This window comes from Dasypus novemcinctus, chromosome 2 (genome assembly GCF_030445035.2).
Source record: "Dasypus novemcinctus isolate mDasNov1 chromosome 2, mDasNov1.1.hap2, whole genome shotgun sequence".
NCBI classification, from domain to species: Eukaryota; Metazoa; Chordata; class Mammalia; order Cingulata; family Dasypodidae; genus Dasypus; species Dasypus novemcinctus.
The window spans coordinates 163,364,195-163,384,563 of record NC_080674.1 but is presented as its reverse complement, the minus strand read 5'-3'; the positions used below and the strand labels follow the sequence as shown (position 1 = coordinate 163,384,563).

General features: G+C 41.9%; 1 protein-coding gene across 4 annotated transcripts in view; it reads right to left on the bottom strand.

The window, feature by feature from the left end:
• Nucleotides 1-20,369, bottom strand: part of GRIA1 (glutamate ionotropic receptor AMPA type subunit 1) — a 341,795-nt gene that overhangs the window by 157,080 nt on the left and 164,346 nt on the right. For all 4 annotated transcript variants that reach the window (XM_058281096.2, XM_058281089.2, XM_058281088.2 and 1 more), the window contains exon 3: nt 2,264-2,503. In XM_058281096.2, the coding sequence (XP_058137079.1) occupies nt 2,264-2,503 (240 nt within the window). The remainder of the gene's footprint in view (nt 1-2,263; nt 2,504-20,369) is intronic.

Below are 20,369 nucleotides of genomic sequence, written 5' to 3'. Positions count from 1 at the left end.
TGAGTAGAAGGGGGCCATTACTCAATGTGGCTTTGTTTCATCTTTTAGACTCAGATGGCATATTTTGCTATTGTAACTGTAATGAAAGGATCATAGGTTCAGTGGCTTAAAATAAACACCAATTTATTATTTTACAGTTCTAGAAATCAGATGTTTGCATTGGGTCTCACTGGGCTAAAATCAAAGGGTGGCGGGGAAGTGTTCCCTCTCAAGGCTCTAGGGGAGAATCCATTTTCTCACTTTTTCTAGCTTCTAGAGGATGCTTGCATTCCTTAGTTTTTGGCCACTTTCTCCATCTTTAAAGCCAACAATGCCTGATTGAATTTTTCAGACCCCCAATACTGACTCTTCTGCCTCCTTCTTGCACATTTAAGGATCACTGTGATTATATTAAGCCTACCCAGATAATCCAGGATGGTCTCCCTATTTTCTGGTCTACTGATAAGCAATTTCAACCTACAACTTTAATTATCCCATTGCCATGTAGCAAAACAGTCACAGGTTCCAGAGAATTAGTGTGCTAGCATCTTTAAGAGGTCATTATTCTGCTTTATTCTGTCTACTACAGATAGTTATTTCACTCTTACATTATTAATATTTTATACGTATATCTGTCTCCCATGTAATTCCCCTCACAGTGACCAATATGGTATCTGGTTGCAAGAATCATCTATAGACAGATTCCATTAAGCCTTCCTATCTCTGCTCCTTCTTCAGTATGACTTGTTTGGTGTGCTTGAACCTTTCATTTCCTGAAGGTTTATGATGTGGCTGGCACTGTTCTACTAGCTTACCTATACTTAATTTGCTTAATTCTGTAAGGTAGGTACAGTAACTATTCTTGTTTTCAATTATGGAACTAGATATTCTGAGAGATCCAGTCATTTTTTCAAGGTCATACAGCTAGCAAGTGGTGGAGCTCTGAGGCAAGCAGAGTCCTTTCAAGGAGGTGGTTGCTTCTGCAGGCTCAAGAGATGCTCCCCCACAAGCAAAGGTATGTTTTCATGGTTTTGCCACTTCCAGGCCTCAAGCTTCATTAGGCTGCAAAGCTCCCCTATCCTGAAACAACCCTCTTCCAGGTGACCCACCCACAATGTCTGCTATCTGAGAGGGAAATCATCAAACTAAGAAAGAGGGAAGGGAAAAATCTATGAAATCAGGGTCCTTTGGTATCTCTTTCTACTTGCTCCTTTTCATATGAATGACACCTAATTCTTCAAAAACAAACAAAACAAACATTTTCACAAGCTATTCTATTCAAAAGCAGTCTAAGGCTCTATTGGCAACCACATCAGGGTAAAACGCCTCTGTCTAAGCTTCTAGGCCTTGCACGCTTTATTCACTTATTTATGCTGATAATGACTAAGTTCTTAGAGGATAATTATTTTATAGGGGGAAGGTGGTACAGTACAAAACAAACATCACAGAAGTTAGACAAGGAAGATGGCCTTCATCCATGGGGTCAGGGAATAAAGTGGTGTTTGAGCAGGCTGTGAGAGAGGGGGAGGATTTACACATGCAGATCCGAGAAGGGAAGTGTGTGTTAAGAGGCAGAGAAGAAAAAAAGTACAGGAAGAATATGGAAAACATGACCTAAAATTTAAAATGTAGGTAGAGACAGAATTAAAAAGGCCTGGACTGGTGGTGGTGGTGGGGGGATGATGATGATGATGATGAAGGTGATGGTGACGATGATGATGGCAGCTAAAATATATTGAAGATTTACTCTTTGCTGGGGAACCAGGGAAGCACTTTCCAGGCATCGTGTCTCAATCAATCCTCACAACAATTCTGTGAGGTAGAGACTATGTTTTTATCCCCAATATAGAAATGAGGAAATGGAGGCATAGAGAATTTTATATCCATTACGTAAATGGTGAAACTGAGGCACCGGAAATCATACCTAGAAAGCAGAGGATGGAGGATTTAGACCTAGGTCTGTTTGACTCAGAAATCTACTCTCCTACCAACTGTGCTCTGAGTCATGAGTCATTCAGCTGGTGTCCTTGGGCTCTGAGTCTATATCCAGAGCCTGGAAGCTAGGTGAGCTGTAGAGTGCCATGGTGCATTAAGAGGATTACTCTTTCAAAGGATCTTTCTACACTGCAAGGTAGAGATAAGCCACTGTGAAATCAGTCAATAGAAAAAAAGCATTTCCGAATCACTCCCCCATGCTTCTTAGGGAGGCAGAGAGGTAGCATTCTCCTTCCATTGATTTTCTCTCCATCCCTCAATCGGACTCCTCCTCCAACCCCTGGCTTACCCCGGTCGGCATCATAAATATAGACAAATTTCTGCCACTTGTAATGGTCGATGATGTTGATGAGGGCATCCTGAAGCTCAGGGCGCAGCTGAAGAACAAACTGATTGGATGTGTCAACAGGAAAGCTCGGTGTAATGAAGCAGACATGGAGGGCCCCGCAGAAGGAGGTCAGCATGTTGACGGTCCTCCGTTCATAAAACCCAAAGATGGCATAGACTCCCTTGGAGAACTGGGAACAGACTGGAAGAGGAGAAGAGAGGATTAATGGGTAGAAGATACTCCAAAGAAACTGTCAGGTGGTTCAAAACTAAGCTATCCACTAGTCCATCCATTCAACCCATCAACCATTTATCCACCTATCATCCAGCCATCCAGCCATCCACCAAGCAACCCTAATCAACCCTTCAATCCACCACCAGTCTATCCAACTCTCCATCCATCCCACTCACTAATTCACCCATCTACCTGTTTAATCTGTTATTTAAAAGATGCCTATTGCATATCAGATGTTGTCATGGTTACTAATTATTGTATTTACTAGAGTATACTATTAGTTATAGCAGCCATGTCTACAAAGCATTTTCATGTGTTTCCTTACTATTTATCACAGCAACCCTGTTAAGGTAGGAAAGGGATGACTGCATCATCGGCTAAAGGGGGAAGACCATGGTTCATCAACTTAATGACCATTTCTAAGATAGTACAACTAAGGTATATCTGAGTTGGGCCAATAGCTTGACTCTTAATCCAGTGATCTTTCCAATACACAGACCATTACTCAGGGAAAAGCATAAAATGATGCTACTGGAATAAGAAGGTTTGCCTGCAATTGCTGCTGATACATGTTTAAGAAAACAAATGTTGATTTTCCCAGTTAACCTTTAGCTTTCAGTGTACATTTCTCAGCTGTTCATTTTGTGTTTGTACATTCTGCTATCTGATTTTCTCCCACCCTCCCCCTTCACAGTGTATTAGTTATAGCTGAACTGTGCAAATGTTCCCATGGGAATGGGAATGTAGGATCGCAGTGCTGTTACCAAACTGGTTTGTAGTTGGTTACCCTGCTGGTTAGACTATAATGCTAGTAAGACCAAGGTCATGAAGTCAAAGTCCAGGTCAGTTAGTCACTAAGTTTCATTTTAATTTATGGTAAAGAACAAGGGTTGATAGTCTTTGTCCTAGCTAGGACAGCAACCCCAATGTCTGCTTGAAAATTACCATCCTGATATGGATGGTGAGCAGTTGAGTCATCATCATCATAACAGTATTTTAGAGTGCTTTGTAGTCTTTTTACATATATTAGACTATTAACTCTTCATTACTACCCTGTGAATTAGGTAGCATTAGTTTTATTAAGATGAAAAAGTTAATGCTGTCAGATCCTCAGCTCTTCTTAAGACACTACCTGCTTCCATGACCTCACGTTGCCTTTGTATATGGCAAAATTATGCAACCTGAACAATGCCCGACTATATTCCATGAAACATTAGTCTCACAAGATGTTCCTTAAAAAAGAAAAGGCTTCTTTGGTCAAACACAAAAGTTTGGGAAATGTTGCATAATGTGTCTGCCTCTTGGAGCTTCATACTTCACACTGTCTGCACAAACAAGTCCCGTTAAACTTTAACTCAGCATTTTGTCAAACCTGTTTACACCCAGAACTCTTTTTGATGAATGCTTATTAACATGTAATTGATGATACTTTGGGCTAAGGTGCATTAGTTAGTGCAATTAATCACTGGTACCAGTTGCCTATTGTGAATCTCAGTTCTCAGTCAGTCCTTAGAGAGATCCTCATATCTAAAAGATTTGGACTAGACTACCTAAGTCACCCGTCCAAACTTCCACTGAAAGCTAGCAGACCACCTGTAGGAGACCTGGCAGATGATCATTAGCACCTACCTGTGTTCTTCTAGTTAATTCTGACTATGGCCCAGAGACTGGGTAACCTGCCCCTTGGACCTCTCCCACCTCACCACGTTCTAGCCATATTCCCCCTCTTTCTGCTCCTCGGAATGCCTCTTCTTTCTTTTTCTGTTTTTGTTTTTTGCAAGGATGACTCCTTCTTAGCTGTTGTATCTGAGCTCACATCTCATCTCCTTGCACAGGCCTTCCTTGGTCAATTCACCTAAACAGTGACTACCCCTTTCCTCCCTGCCCATTGGTCTCTGTCACATCAGTCTGTCTTATTTTCTGTACTGTAATCATTATTATTTGAAATCATTTTCTGTGCTTACTTGTTTATGTCTATAGTTGCTCAAATCAATGTAAATTCCCCCAAACAAGGGTCTCATTTGTGTTCCAAAGCCAGTATAGTATCTGGCACATGGCAAACATTCAATAAATATTTTTGGGAAAGGATGTGCTCAAGCAGTTAAATGGCCACCTCCCACATGGGAGGTCTTGGGTTTGGTTCCTGCTTCCTCCTAGAGTAAACAAGCAAACAATGTGCAAACAATGAGCCAAGAATGAGCAAAACAACGAACAAACAGACGAGGGAACCAACTCAGGGGAGCCAATGTAGCTCAGTGGTTGAGTGCTGGCCTCCTGCATACAAGGTCCTGGGTTCAATCATCGTTCCCAGAACATCAAAAAAATTAAATAAATAAATAAAACATCTCTTGGCTGACTGAATGAATAATGACTGCCTGATGAGTCACAGGACCAGCAGGAGGGGATGATGAGGAGCCAGACCCAAACCAAGATGACTGCTGGGTCACCCTCGACCTCCTGCCTCCTGTTCCAGGGAGCTGTCTTCTAAAGTATCTGCATATTCTTCCCCGGTCACACTTTTTCTCCACCCTAATGAGGACATTCTATCCTTTCACAACAGACAACAGGCACTGTCTTAAAATGACTATTGTAATTGCCAGACTCAAGATTTCCATATATATGGGTTTCTATGTCAGGTAGCATACATTGTATATTATTCTCTACATGTTAAATATAGATTTGTCAAAATGCACAATCCGTCTTAACAGGGTGAAGTGCAAATGGGGAGCACACAAACCCCATTAAAATATTCTAATGTGCTCTCTATGATATTTTTAGGATCTCATCTCCTCTTGCTGCAGTGAAATATTATCCTGTGGGCTATAAATCGTATGTTCCAGGCCTATCCTCACACGGCACCTACTGGGTTTCACTCTTAGTTGGGCCTCTGGGGCCTTGATGGCTGGCGTTTCTTGCTAGGACTTTAGAAGTGGACGAGGAAAGGGTGGGCTGGGGCTGGAAGAAATGGGAGGAGGCAATGGGAGAGACAGACAGTCAACGAGGCAGGGACTATTCAGTTTAAGTGCTGTGACAGGGACGAGTTTGGGTTTCAGGCAGGGACACTTAGCCCTAGCTGCTGGGGACCCCAGGAAGGCTTCCAGGAGGAAGTGGCAGCTTCAACACTGAGGGATAAACAGGGGCTGGGCAGGGGAGGGATTGGGTGTAGCTGTGTGCGCATAAAGAATATTACACATAGAAGGAACAGTGGCTGTAAAGACCTGGCAGAGAGAGAAGACATAGCTCATTCGGGGAACCCTGACAAGAGTCTCAGCTTCTGAGGTCCCTGCCTCCAAGCAATTCTGTAGCAGAAGGTTTCCAACATCAGAGCGAATAAAAAACGAGGCCAGGAAGTCCCTCCTGGGAAGGCAAGAGGGCAGGAACCGGCAAGGGCAGGAAAACTCGTGCACTACATGGTGAGGGCTGTCCAATTCCATCTGCCGCTCACTCAGATCTCTTTGATAATCACTCCTGGTAAGGCACCATCCACTTAGTATCAATAAGTCTTCCAGCTCTGGGCATTTGCCCTGACAGCTTTCTCCCAGGGAGGGAGCTCCTGGTATTAGCAACTCGTTTTTTATTATCACTTCATTTAAGGTCTCTCACACTGACATTTCTCCTTGGTTTCTGGCTTCAGTCCCTGGAAATGTGTCAGCATTCTCATTGTAAATAGTGGATAATGAGGTGAGAGGATGACTCCATCTTGGGGAAGGGAAGCAGAAAGTGTGTGTAGGTTGGGGGACTTTTAGACCCTCATCCTCCTCCCCAAATAATTATATCATTATTGGTGGGAAATAACTTCTTGATTTGACTGCAACCTTCTCATATCAAATGAGCTTTATTTCTACAACTCAGAGGGCAGTGAGAGTGGCCCCCACCCCCAAACACTCCTTTGCATTCTAGATCTAATACTTAAATGACTTGCAAAGAATTACCATCCTAGATGTAAATTGTTCCTATCCCTTCAAAACAATGTCATAATTGTTTAGGATCTTGAGACATGTTCAGGGGCTCCCTGTTATTTCCTGGACAAAACCTTATCACTCATTTGTTAAATTCAACAAATATTTAGTGAGCACCAGAAACTAATGTTGCCAGAACTTGGGATACAGTGATGACACAAGAAACACATGCTCTCTGCCTTCACAGATGTACAGTAAGTTTTACACTCAGGAAAATAGTAGACATTTCAGAGAGAGATAAGGGGACCAACTATAGCCTGGCATTTAATTGAGGGCAGTTCTTTCTGGGAAAGTGATACTTGAGTTATATTTTTCTGAATAGGCAGTCATAACTACTGTGACAGCCTGTGTTTACTGAGTGCTTACACAGGCGAGGCATGGTGTAAGACCAGGCAGAGAGGACACTTTATCCAAAGGTACAGAGGAGAGGGAGGGAGAGAGGGAGAAGGAAGATTATAGACACTCCAGGAAAGCCAGTATGCCTGGGGTGGGAGGCTATAATGCCTGTTTGGCGCTGGGGACTAGATTGACCCTTGCGACTGGAAGGGATAAGTGCTGCCAGATGTGTCAGTGTTGCATTTTATTTTGCTTTGAATTCATCTTGGCTTCCTGGAGGCTCTCTTCATCCAGGCCCTGGAGCTCGGCTGGGAGATGGCAGCAAAGGGAGATGTAGAAGAGCCGTCCTCCTCTGCTCAGACTTCGTATTTATTATGAAACAAGGGTATTAATTACCAGGCACTGGAAGCCAATGAGATGCAACACTGTACATGAGGCTAAGAATTAGACCAAGGATGGGCTCAGTGGCCTTGGAATTTAAACTCAACTTGTGGGCTGACAGATCAACGCCAGGGCAGAGAGTATGGACAAACGTCCTAATACTGGAGTTTCTACTGCAAAACTCTTTTGATGCCTTTTGTAGTTCATGAGAAGCAAATGTGAAGAAACAAATTTGGGACTGTGAACAGCCCCTGCCCCTCGTTTTTGTATATGGACAATGAAAATTTGCACCAGATCAATTTTTTTCAAAATTTGCTCTGTTGAAGTATTTCTGATGGGAAGACCCTGAACTTTTATAGGCATTGGGAAATTTGGAGATGCCAGTCTTCAGATGGGAATTTTGTATTTGTACTCTCTATCTACTCAGCCAGCCAGCTAACAAAAGTCTCCTGAACACAGTGTATGTCTGCCAGCAAGCTGGTGCTACAGGGATACAACAGTGAATAAGAAGACAAGTCTTTGGTCTCATAGAGCTTAGGCTCTGGAGAGAGCAGAGATGATATACAAATGAACAAGATAATTTTCAATACCAAGTGTAAAGAAGAAAATATAATGGGATGCTGTGAGATAAAATGAGCTAATGGGCAACTTTAGATAACGTGTCAGGAAGACACTCTCTGAGGAGCTAACATTTGAGCTGAGAAATGAACTGTGAGACAGAGTCAACTAGGCAGAGGGCCCAGGAAGCAGTTTCAGGCAGAAGGAACAGCGTGTACAAAGGTTCTGAAGCAGGAACAAGAATTGCTGGGCTTGAGAAACAGGAGGAAAGCCAAGGTGCATGGAGTGTAGAGAATGAGGAGGAAAGTGGTGGAGAGGAAGGTGGAGAGAAACAGATCCTTTTAGTCTCTGTGTAAGCATACTACTTCTTTAAGGAATATGGTCCTTCAAGTGTGGCTTGGGCACCTGCAGCCTGCTAGAACACCTCTCCGCCTGAAGGATCCATGCTGGCTGATCTCACCAGTCCTTTCAGCTCTGACATCCTATGACTCAAGTCAATAAGAGAGAGGGAAATTTATTTTGACTAATTGGGTTAGCTTGGAAACTGGGTAAAGGAATGTCTTCTAATTTAAATGTAGTGGGACTACAAACAGGAACTCTCAGTGAGTTCACTGGGTGCCAGTGTAGAGATGCTGCTATTTCTAGGCTCATTTTAGGCTCTAGGCCTTCCCTCATGCTCTCATTCTGGCCTCCCCTCCCTCTTCCAGCCATTTGCTCTCCAAGTTCATTCTTTTTTTTTTTTTTTTTTAAATATTTATTTATTATTATTATTTTTTAATTACATTAAAAAATATATATGAGGTCCCATTCAACCCCACCGCCCCGCCCCCCACTCCTCCCACAGCAACACTCTCTCCCATCATCGTGATACATCCATTGCACCTGGTAAGTTCATCTCTGAGCATCACTGCACCCCATAGTCAATGGTCCACATCATAGCCCAGACTCTCTCACGTTCCATCCAGTGGGCCCTGGGGGGATCTACAGTGTTAAAGGCTCAGCTCAAATACCATCTCCTCCATGAAACCCTCCCTCATGCCTCTCCTTTTTAGCTGTAGTTAAACGTCTCTGTCCTTTGAAATGCCCATAAAAGTCTGGGCCTCTTACCAATTTTTATCTAAAACTTGTGCATTACTGGGGTCTTTTATTATAAGAGTATAAATCAATGTATGCTAACATAAGGGAAAAAGAAGTTTGTTGCACAGGCCTGGGTTATCCCTTGATCAAAAGAAGGTAGAGCACCTTAACTAAGTCTCCTACCAAGGTGGAAACCAAAGGAAAATGAAAGTGCTGTGAACAGACAGGGGACGGATGCTGGGCATAGTAAAGCAACAGATGTCTGCTAAATTTTTATGTGAAAGTGTTCCATAAATGTCACACACACTAAACACTGAATTTTAAGGAAGGAGCTGTATCAGATCCAATCATTTTTGCTGCCTCTTTTCAGCATGGTCTGCACTTGGAATAGAGTGGTCACTAAGACAGAGGATGCCCCTGCCACTGTAAAGCTTATATGAACCCTTACAACATTTAGAGAACATTGTGTAGTGACTTATACAAGATTGTGGTATACAAGTGAAAAAAAGAATGAATGAATGAATGCAAAACATTCAGCTATATCAATCCATTGTTGTTATTCTTGAAAATTGACTCCATTTCCCCCACACATCTCTTACATTAGATGAACTAATTATTTCTCTCTTATATTATCATGTAAATTTTTGTGTGTTTATCTCTCTCTACCCATGACTAGGTGTAAGATCCCCTGAGGGTAGAGGCTTTCCAACCTATCGTTATTTTTGGTATATACAATGTGCAGCACCCTGTACCAAGCAGGCTAGGGAACACACATAAATCCTTGTTGCTGTTACTTGTTTCACATTCTTCTAATTTAGGTTGGACCACCTAGTATCCATGAGCTTGGAGGCTAGGCATTACCCTATTATGCTTCAAGCCACTGAACTCTGTTCACTCCCTGCTATCTTAGGTCAACAGACAATGAGACCTGTGCACTTTGGCTGGCACCGGAAACCCAATCAGTTTTAATGCATTCCCACATAACATCCAATCTCTCCAGCCAGTGCTCTCCAGGCAAGAAGGTTTACATTCCATTACATAACTCAAGTCTTGGGATGTTGAATGGGTTCAAAATGAGGGCATTTCACCCTGAATGGCAAACTGCTTTGCACTGCTATGTACTTCTATATCATTATGGGAAGAGAATTTTTCAGAAATATTTCATATATTTGTTTGCTGTCTTCTTTGACTCACCTCTTAGTTCAAGAACAGTCATAGAATCAGAGATTGTTATTACAAAAGGCATCTGGTCTTAAGGTTCCACTGGCCTAGAGAAAATCCTCTGATTAGACAGCTGTCTAACCAACTCTACTTCAAAATCTACTTAATTTACATGTTCTTGGAATGTGCAAAACCTGGTGTCTAAGGGTATCACAGGTAAAGCTTTCTACCTGGTATGATGTTGGAACACTGGAGACTTCCCACCACCTATGTGTTTGGGGTGGCTAGCAACGATTTGGGCAAAAATACTATTATTACATATTATTATAGTTATATCTGCTTTTAAGTGTTTACTATGTGCCACATATTGTTGTAGGCACTTCACATGCATTATCATTTACTCTTCAAAACAGCTCTAGGAGGTTGGGCTTTTCCCCCCTCTTTTCCCTATTTCACACATGAGGAAACTTAAGTTCAGGAAGATCAATGACTTCCACAGTCATTCAGGTGATGAGTGACAGACCTGGAATATGAATCCAGGTGGGTCCCACCCATGGCCTGTGCCCTTAACCATGCTAACTTGTTATTCTGAAAGTCCATTAATACAAACCAGAGCTTTCTTCTCCCAGATTTCTGGATAATCATAACAGCCAACACTGACCACTCTCTATGTGCCAGGTATTACGCTGAGCACTTGACACAAATTACTTATTTAATACTAATTTAGTACTAAGGGGACAGGGTACAATCACCCCCATTTTGCACAAGGAAAACTGAGGCTAATTAGCTTGCCCAAGGTTGTATAACTATTAAGTATCAGTTTCAGAATCCAAATGCAGGCATTCCAACTTCAGAGCAGGCACTCTCACCCTCTATGCCAGGTGTCAGCAAACTGTCTGTAAGGACCAAATAGTAAAATGTTTTAGGCTTTGCTGACCATACAGTCTCTGTTCCAACTACTCAGCTCTGCTGTTGTAGCACAAAAGTGGTCATATATAATTATGTAAATGAATGAACATGACTATGTTTCAATCAAATTTTATTCACAAAAACAGGCCTGGGGTTCATAGTTTGCCAGTTCCCACTCGACGCTATGCTGCTACTGGATAGCTTGAAGAATGAAACACTGACCTTTTGGGAGAGGTGACAAGAGCTTACGGTGTACTAGCCAATTTTCAAGTCTTTTACATCAGCTCTCTCACATGAATGCACAGTTAATTCCTGCCCAGGTAATTAAGGCAGGAATGAGGAACCTTAAGCCCACATCTAGATGAGGAACCATTGGGTCATGTGGCTAGACAATGGTGGAGATGGGTCTAGAACCCACGTCTTCCTGTTCCATAGCTTGTGGCTCTTTTGCAGTGACTTAGTTATTCACATTGTGGAAAGGGCAGGAGAAGGGAATCCTGAGAGGGACAAAGTTGATCATTGACATGCCCATGTGACTAACTTGCTGACTTCTGTACAGGAGTCAGTAGGGCCACAGACCTCCAGCTAAAGTGATGCTACAAGAACAGTAATATGGCAAGTAGGTGGGGGTGGGTCTGAGTTCCAGGCTTCCTCCTCTAAGCCCTGGTCAGCTTTGGGCTATGCTGCCCTATGGCTACAGGCTACTTTGATGAGATGGCAAGGAAACTCCAGCCTTGAGAGAGCAAGTGCTTTCAGAAGTTTATTTAAAAAGTAGGTATGGAATAGGGGACTTACAGCATTATAGTCAGACCTTTAAGACCAGGGCTCTGCCACGTTTGGGGATTTAGGAATCCTGGTTCAGGGCCTTTGCTTAGGATGAACATTAGGATTTTGATTTGAGACTCAGGTCAGAGCTCATTCTTGGGTTAGGTTCAGGGGCACAGGTTAAGACTTACATCCGGGGCTGGGGTGAGTGCTCAGTACTGGAAAGCATTGGACACTAGGCCTCATTGTAGGGGGTGGGGAGGGAGGTGGTTCACCAAAGAACACAGGTAAGGGCTAAATCCACCCTACTCTGCCTTCTGTGCTGCCCTTGGGACCTAGCACTCTAACCAGCCAGACTAACTAACCAGGAATGAAAGCAGGCACTGGCCACAGAGGAGAGGAAGGCAGAGGACAGTTTCCTAGCTTCTCCTCCCTCTGGCCCATTCCCCATTCACCCCCCTTAGAAAGCAATGTCTGTTGGTTCATGAATGAACCATTACTGCAAGTACTACCAGGTAAATCATTCATGGAATGAAGCCAGACTCTTCCTTTGGCTATCTTGATTCCTATTCCTTAGATGAGTGGGAGAAAAACATATCATTTGTTTCTTACTTGCTATTCATTCCTATGGAAATCATGTATGCAAATGGTTTTCTTAAGCCAAGCAGCAAGTCTACAGCACAATGCACTGCCATGAATTTGACAGGCACCTGTCAATCAAAGCAAAGTTTCACTGAGATCCACAGATGACAGCCCCGGGGTACCCTAAATCAGCGAGATGCATCTTCCTTGTAAGGTGTATCCAGTGAGGAGGTGAAATAACAAAAAGGAAGGATGAAATAAGGCTATAGAAGGCAAGAGGTTCTGGATCTCAAAAGCCAAATAACAGCAGTAGAAACCAAATCCCATTTCATCTGATATCTGAATTCTCTCCTGACCTAGCCCTTTGCTGTTTTCCAGAGTTGAACACTATCATATTCAGGGGCAGATACAGAAAAAAAGCAGAAACCTTTCTCTTTCTACTCTTTTAATCCACAGTCTCAGCAAGGCATGCTGAGAACATTGCACTTAAAACAAGTGCATTCTCACTTCCCATGCGGGAGGTCCTGAGTTTGGTTTCCTAAGCCTCCTGGAGAAGGATAGCAAACAATGAGCAGACAGAAGAGAGAACCATCTGATGGGGTGGGGATAAATTTAAAAAATAAAATAAATAAAACCTTTAAAAACAAAACAAAACAAAACAAATGCTCTACCAACAGTTTTGCTGTGAACATGTACTTGCCTTCCCTTTCTAACAGGTGTGTAAAGAACAGAGTCTACCAATAAGGGCACTTTGAAATCTAAGTCTGCCCCCACCCCCATATCTCTCCACCCACCCCCATATCTCTCCACCCACATCTGCACTCAAGTCACTCCCCATTTGCCTTCACACTGATATTTTACCATTCAGGGTGTCAGACTTTCCTGGGCCTTTGCACATGCTTTCTGCCTAGAAAGCTCTGCTGACTCCTCATTCTTTGGGTCTCTAGAAAGAGACCTCAAAAATATACTTTCCCCCCTCCTTTTATTCTGTATTGTTGAACCTTGTTTATACCCATCGTAGCTTTTCACTACCTTTAATTATCCCATTTCTTTGTCTGTGTAATTTCCTTTCCCCCAGTAGGACAGGGATCATGTATATATTATTTGCCACTGTAGTCCTAGCATCTAGCACTGTGCCTGGCACATGGGAGTCACCAACACATATTTGCTAAGTGGAATGAATGAATGAGGAAGCTGCTGATTTACTAAATGACCCTTAGGCAAGTCATTTTCCCTCTTTGGGGTTTGCTTCCTCATTTGTAAAGTAAGTGAATATCAATGAGTTCTAATGTTCTCCCACCGCAAACCATCCACAATTCCTCATCTACCATTTTACTGTTGGGAGTGTGAAGGCATGAAGACAGAAAGCACATGCAGTCCAGCTGGGGGATGAGAACCCAGGTCTTCTGAGTAATTTCCACCATGAGACTCTTTAGACAAAGGTTTGCTGCCTTCTCCAAAGAGATGCTCCCTGTCTGCCACCCTGTATCTAGTTTCTTTTGTTTCAAAATTTGAATCACTTCTCAAAGTTTCTCAGAACTTGGGAAGAAACAGCTCTTCCTAAAAAATGGTACAGGCTCCTTGAATTCTGGAAGAAATTCTGGGAATAAAAGCATTTTTCACTATCTTGGGGTATTTCCTTTGTGTGCCCAGGAATTGAGTTCCAGGAGCGTTGGGGAAAATAGACTGAGATTCATACTAATTTTGGAAAACAGTAAGCAAGGAAGGAAAGAATAGAAGCCACAGGCATGAATACAATGTAGACCTGGTGAGAGCATGTGGGAAACTAAGATAATGAAGTGCAAGTCCTAGCTCTTGTATAATGTACCCACAGAGCTCTATGTGGTAGAACCTCATTGAACTCAATTCACCTCCCAGCCTCATTTCCTAACATTCTAACCAGCTTCTTGTAGGCAGGCAGCAAGCCATTTCCTTCCAGGTCTCCATTCCTCTGCACACATCTCTCAACCCTTCTCCAACTTAGAAAATTCCTACACAGCCTTCAAGATTCCCATCAGATGTTGCCTCCAATGGAAAGACTTCCAACTCTTCCAGAAAAAATTAATCACATCTTCCTCTGAATTTCTAACATACTTTTCTCTAAACTTCTATCTTAGTACTTATCATGATATTCTATAATTTAGCATTTTCATGCCTGTCTTTTTCAACAAGATTTCGAGCTACTTTAGAGTAGGACAAGGTCTAATTTTTGTTCAGGACTAGATCTAATTTGTTTGTAAAGTCTCAGAGCTTGACCCTGGACTTGACACACATACAGCAGATGCTCAATAAGTGTTTCTTCAACCCAGGTGTTCATCAACAGAGGAATGAGTAAATAAACTGTGGTCTAGTCACACAATGGAATATTATGTAGCTGTAAGAAGAAACGAAGTCATAAAGCATATGACAATTTGGATGAGCCTGGAAGACATTATGTTGAGCAAAGCAAGTCAGACACAAAAGGACAAACACTGCATTACTATGAACCGAATATATTGTGTAACATATTGTATGATTTAAAAAAAATTTAGAGGTATCCAGTACATTTGAGAAATGTATGTTTTTATTCAACTGTGTTTTCTTTTTAGTTTTTAATTGTTTGTATTTTCAATTATTAAATGTACAAAATAAAGTTAAAAATACTAAAAAAAAGGTGTTTCTTGAATAAGTTTTGATTTGCTAACATACGAAATACCTACCTTACCTCAAATGAGTATCAAAGTCCAAAATTACTATAAATTATAATATGCATATAAACCCTCATCTTATTTGAACTAAATAGCCTAAATCTGCAGTGTCCTGGACAGGATATTTTATTCCCTTTTCCCAGGTGAGCATCCAGGTTTAAGTGGTTTGCTTTGAATAGCATAGCCAATAAGTATCAAGGCAGATAAAGAAAAACAAGTTGCTTGACATATGGTAGGTTTTCCCCCCATCAGATCAAAAATTCCTTAAAAAATTAGCTGTAAATTTGGTCAGTCAGACTGAGTCATGGCTAAAGTCCTTGTAAAGATGTTACAAATTTATCTACTTCTCCCTCTTTGCATCCCCACCACCACCCTGATCTAGGTTCCTGTCACTTACACTTGTTTGTTTCTGCCTCTATCTTGCCCACTTTCCCTTTTCCCATCCTCTTCCATTCTTGACACAGAATATGAAATAGTCTTTTGAAAATGGAAATCAGATCCTGATCTAACACTGTCCCCTTAAGTTCTGCAGAGGCTTCCTGTTATGCTTTAAATAGAGCCTAAACTCCTTTACATGACCTTTGCCTCTGCTTTGTCTGAGCCCTGCCTACCTGAATAAACTCAACATTTCTCTTTCCCTCATCCACTGCTTCAGGTTCTCCAAAATACCAAACTGTATGCTGTCCCCTTTGCCTAGGACACTCCTAGTCCCCTTAACTTGGCCAGCTAAGATCTCCCCATCCTGCAAGATCACCCTAAGTAGATCATCCCCACTGTTTTCTATCACAACACCCAGTTTGTTTCCTTCACTGCAGGTTACTTAAGTCATAATTACAGTAGAAGCTCTCCTACCTGATGAAACAGGGACCAGCAATTAGAGTATTTGAAAAATATGGTTAAAATAAAGAGTCACAAAAGATGATTCATAACAGATAATTCTTTTAGCTTAAAACACCTAAGTACACATGTATTTATCAATCTTTGGAGGTAGTGGAAACTTAAAGACACTTACAAAATAAATGTGAGCACAGAATTTTCTAGATTTGTGGCCCCCCAATCTTTTACAGCTGTCTTACCTACACCTAATATTATTACAACATTCTTAGTGACTCATCCTGAAGACTTTCAAAAGTATTTACCTTAGTTTTCAAAGACATAAAACATCCTTTTCTTTGGACCCATAATTTTACCAGCTAATATAAGTTTTAGTTGCATTTGCCCAAGTGCAATAAAAACGCAGAGGTATAAAGAGTTTTGGAAACAAACAATATTGATTCCTAGTATACCTCCTACAAAGATGATAAGAGCAGAAAGGTATGGGTTGATCAAGGAAGAGGCTACAGGCCAGGAACTTTTAGTTCGCCATGGGTGTTAGTTATGATGTTTTATGGAGAGAATGGAGAATAGTTAATCCAGAGAGTTGGTTGAAGCCAAGTTGGTTGTTAGAGAACACACTATACACTACATCTAATTGTTGATTAGCTTGTTGATTATCTATTCTCCTTTTAGGCTATACGTTTGTGAGATTAGGGCCTCTTTCTCTCTTCGTTAGCATGTCTACCCAGTGTATAGTACAGTCCTTGGCATGGGGAGGTGCACATAATGCCAAGTAAAAGAATAATTCCATAATGGATATTTTCCCTCCTTAAGTGAAAAGCTTTTGTTTCCTTATCTGTAAGAGGTTAGGCATGGACTTTGCAAGCATGGTCATTTTCAGATCCAAATACTGTTACTACTAACAATATGTATTTCTATATTTCATGTTCTGATGTTCTTTACCTACACTGAAAGCATTATATTTTTGAACCTCTTCCCAGCTTCCACCCCCACACCTAACCACCACCACCACCGCCATGGTACCACCCACCCTCTCACCTGGGGCCATCTCTTGTTTCTAGAACGAACCCTAAATGCCTCTCCTCCTAGATAGGGTGGGAAAGAGGCAAGGTCAATTTTGGGCCATGGTGCTAGAGCTGTGACATCTCTGCTGGATTTATTTCTTTGGGGCACTGCAGTAGGCCTACAGCTGCTTTAAGCAAGGTCAAAGGAGTCTCTACTCCGAAGATCTGCAACTTGTACCTGCCCGGCACCATAAAATGGGCAAAATTTCTTTCCCCCTTGAATATACTCCTTTGCATATCTAAGGAAAGAGATAGGAACTGATTGAGGATTAGGACATCCTATTTACCAGCATACCAAAATTGATAACAAATAATGATGCTGCTCCTGCTCAGGATAATTATTACTATTTCCAATATTACTAACAGCTGATAACAATGAGTCTTTTTATGCTAAGAACTAGGGGACACACTTTACAGTCATTAACTGTTTTTATTCCTGTAACGATCCTAGAAGGTACACACTGTTATCACCTTTTTACCTAAGATGGACTGAGGCACAGGTTGGTGAAGGTCACAGAACAGGGAATAGGAGAGAGAATTCAAACTGATACATGTCTGATTCTAGACATAAGGACTTACCATGCTGCTAAATTACCTCTCAATATATCTAACACCCTAATACACACTGAATAGTTAATTTATTCATTCAACATATCATATGTGCTACACTAGCGGGTAAACAAAAACCAAGGTCCTTGACCTTAAGAAGGCCATTGTAATGTGACGAGGGAAGGAGACCAATAGTCCACTAAAAACAATTGTGTAGGAGAAACTGAAATAAATCTTCTAGTAGAGGACAGCATGTTCTTTATATTCAGAGGAAAGGTCAATTCTTTCTAATGAGGGAAAACAAATGGTCAAAAGATCCTCAAACTTCCCATCTTGAAGAATAAGCACCTCTTTAAAAACCCAAGGCAGAAATGCCTGCTACATGGCTCATGTGTGCACAGACACACATTAATAATACTGCCACTTTTTCTCCCTGTTGCCCATGCCAGACATCCTCACTTTCTCCTAGAATTTTTTTTTTTTTTCACATAGAGCCCAGATGTAGCTTCAGAATCTTTCTCAACCTAGCCCTCACCAATCAACTGGAGTTGTCATATGAGGTCCAAAATATTTTTATCCTTGGTCTTAGGGGAGCCGGGAAAGGAAAACGTTAATGTCTTCTCATTTTTATGGACTCTTTACAATGTCAGTCATCACAGACGTTTTCCACCTGCCTTCTTTTCACCTTAAATGCTGAGACAGTTCAGAATGTTTTCAATCCTCTCATCACGCTAGTTTGTCAAGTGGGATCCAAACTGTGAAGGCAATAACTCAATACACATTATCTGAAAACCATCCTTGTGATGCCTTGTGGAAGCAGGAACTAAACATAAAACATGGACCTCTAGTAAGGCTATCTGCTTGCACTTTGCCCTGAGCATGGAAGGAGATGGACGGAAGGGGAGATGAAGGCAAGGAACTACATCTTGGACCTCATCACAGCTCAAGTCTGCAGAGCAAAGACAGGCAGAACAGGTAAAGCAAGTTAGGGTACACTGGTCTGGGGGTCAGCATGCATGGGGTCTAGACCACTCTAGACTTCTACAAGCACACCCTTGCCTGTCTTTCTTTATTAACTTGACAAGCCCTTCCGATCTCTGAACCTGAGCCCTCATTAGTAAAACAGTAGGCTTGGCTAGAGTTCCCTGCAGTTCCAACATTCTGAGATGACTCCCCAGAGCACAAAGATGGAAAGGAAGTGGTATAAAATCAGGCAGTGGACAGGTAAGGATTCTGATGGAGAAACTGGATAGGGTAATGGCTCTTGTGCCTTTACCACTGTATCTGAAAATACCACACAGAGGATACCCTCAAATACTTTACTGCATAAAAACCAAAACTGAAGTTTTTACTATTGTGCTAACAAAAGCAAAATAGAAGCACAAGCAGAACAAAAAAGCAGAATTAACATCCAAGAGTCAGCTAAGGTTTTGCCTACGCAAGAATCTTGGAAGAGGGCAGATGCAAATGAATATATAGGTGTATTTAGTTAATTTTTAAAGTAGTCTAATATCCAATAGTGGCTGTTTAGCTTCTAATGTCATGTAGAGATGCTAGGTAATGTTCACTGTAGTCATAAAAATACAGATAATAAAAGCTATCATTTACTGAGCATTTACTAAACACTTGGATTATTGAACATATGCATTAATTTATTTATGCTCCCAACAATCCCAGGAGGAAGGTTGTAGGATCTCCATTTACAAATGAAGAGAGTGAGGTCCAGAGGAGGTGATAAAACTTGTTCAAGGTGACACAGATATGGGATTCAAAACCAAGTCAGTCTGGGGAGAGGACTGTGGAATGATGACAGAGTAGGGAGCTCCAGGACTCAATCTTTCCACAAAACAACTATTAAACAGGCAGGAACTGTCTGAAACAACTATTTCGAAATTCCAGAGGACAGAAGTATACTGTGCACCACGCAGGGAAAAACAGGAAGAAAAGGCTGATAAATGATTGTAAAGAAGAGTAAATTGCTCTCTCATGTGTTGGCGACCACACCTATCCCCACTTTCACGGCAGGCAGCTGTGGGGTCCAGTCCAAGGCTAGTTCTCTCATTCATGACATAAAGGGACATAAAATGCCTCTTCTCTAAGGCCAGGTGTGAATACACTGATCACTGATCATAAGATTTGATTAGCAACTTTGGATCACTCCCCAGCTCTGAGGGAGGCCATTGTTTCGACCTCCCTGAAAAGGGCAGTGGCTGCCATTGTTTCAAACAGCGCTGGACAGGGACAGCAGCTGGAGACTCAAGGATGCTGCACTTCCTCAGGGTTGTGGGGGACAGTTAGTTGAAGGGCTGCACTTACTGGGCAGGCCAAGAAACCTCAGCTTTGGGGAGCCAATGGAGAAGTTCATGGTGTCCTTTTCCTGATTCCCTCCTCAGAGTGCTGTGGAGATGGCCTGTGCCCCCTTGGGGTCCCTGGCCCAGTTTAGGCTGGGGAATACTCAATTGGGAAAATCCTATAGAATGTTCCCCACCTCCCAGATTGCCCTCCAGGCAAAAGCAGCAAGAAAAAGGAAAGGCATGTAAGAAACTATAGAGGCGGGAAGTCTGGGACAAAGCCTTGCCAGATTCAAACATCCAGGAGAGGGCAGTCTGTCTCCTGAGAAACAGAGGAGGCAACTAAATTCCTGTCAACAGGGGAACTCCAAAACAACTAACAAGCAAAAGCCCAGGATAAGATAGAGGCCCAGAAAAACAGGGAAAATCCTGCATACTACATTCACCTTGGGCAGACCTTCCTGATAGAAGGGCTAAAGCTCAAGGAAATCTATGTCTTATCATCATCTAGTTACAAAATCAAGAAACAGACATCTCAGGGAATAAATCCCACAGTTAACATTTTAAAATATTAAAATGTATGATGTGCAACAAGATAGTACATGGCAAACAAAGAAACAGGAAATGATGGTCCATCCAGAGGAAGAGGATACAATCCTGAAAACGCCAAGGAAGAA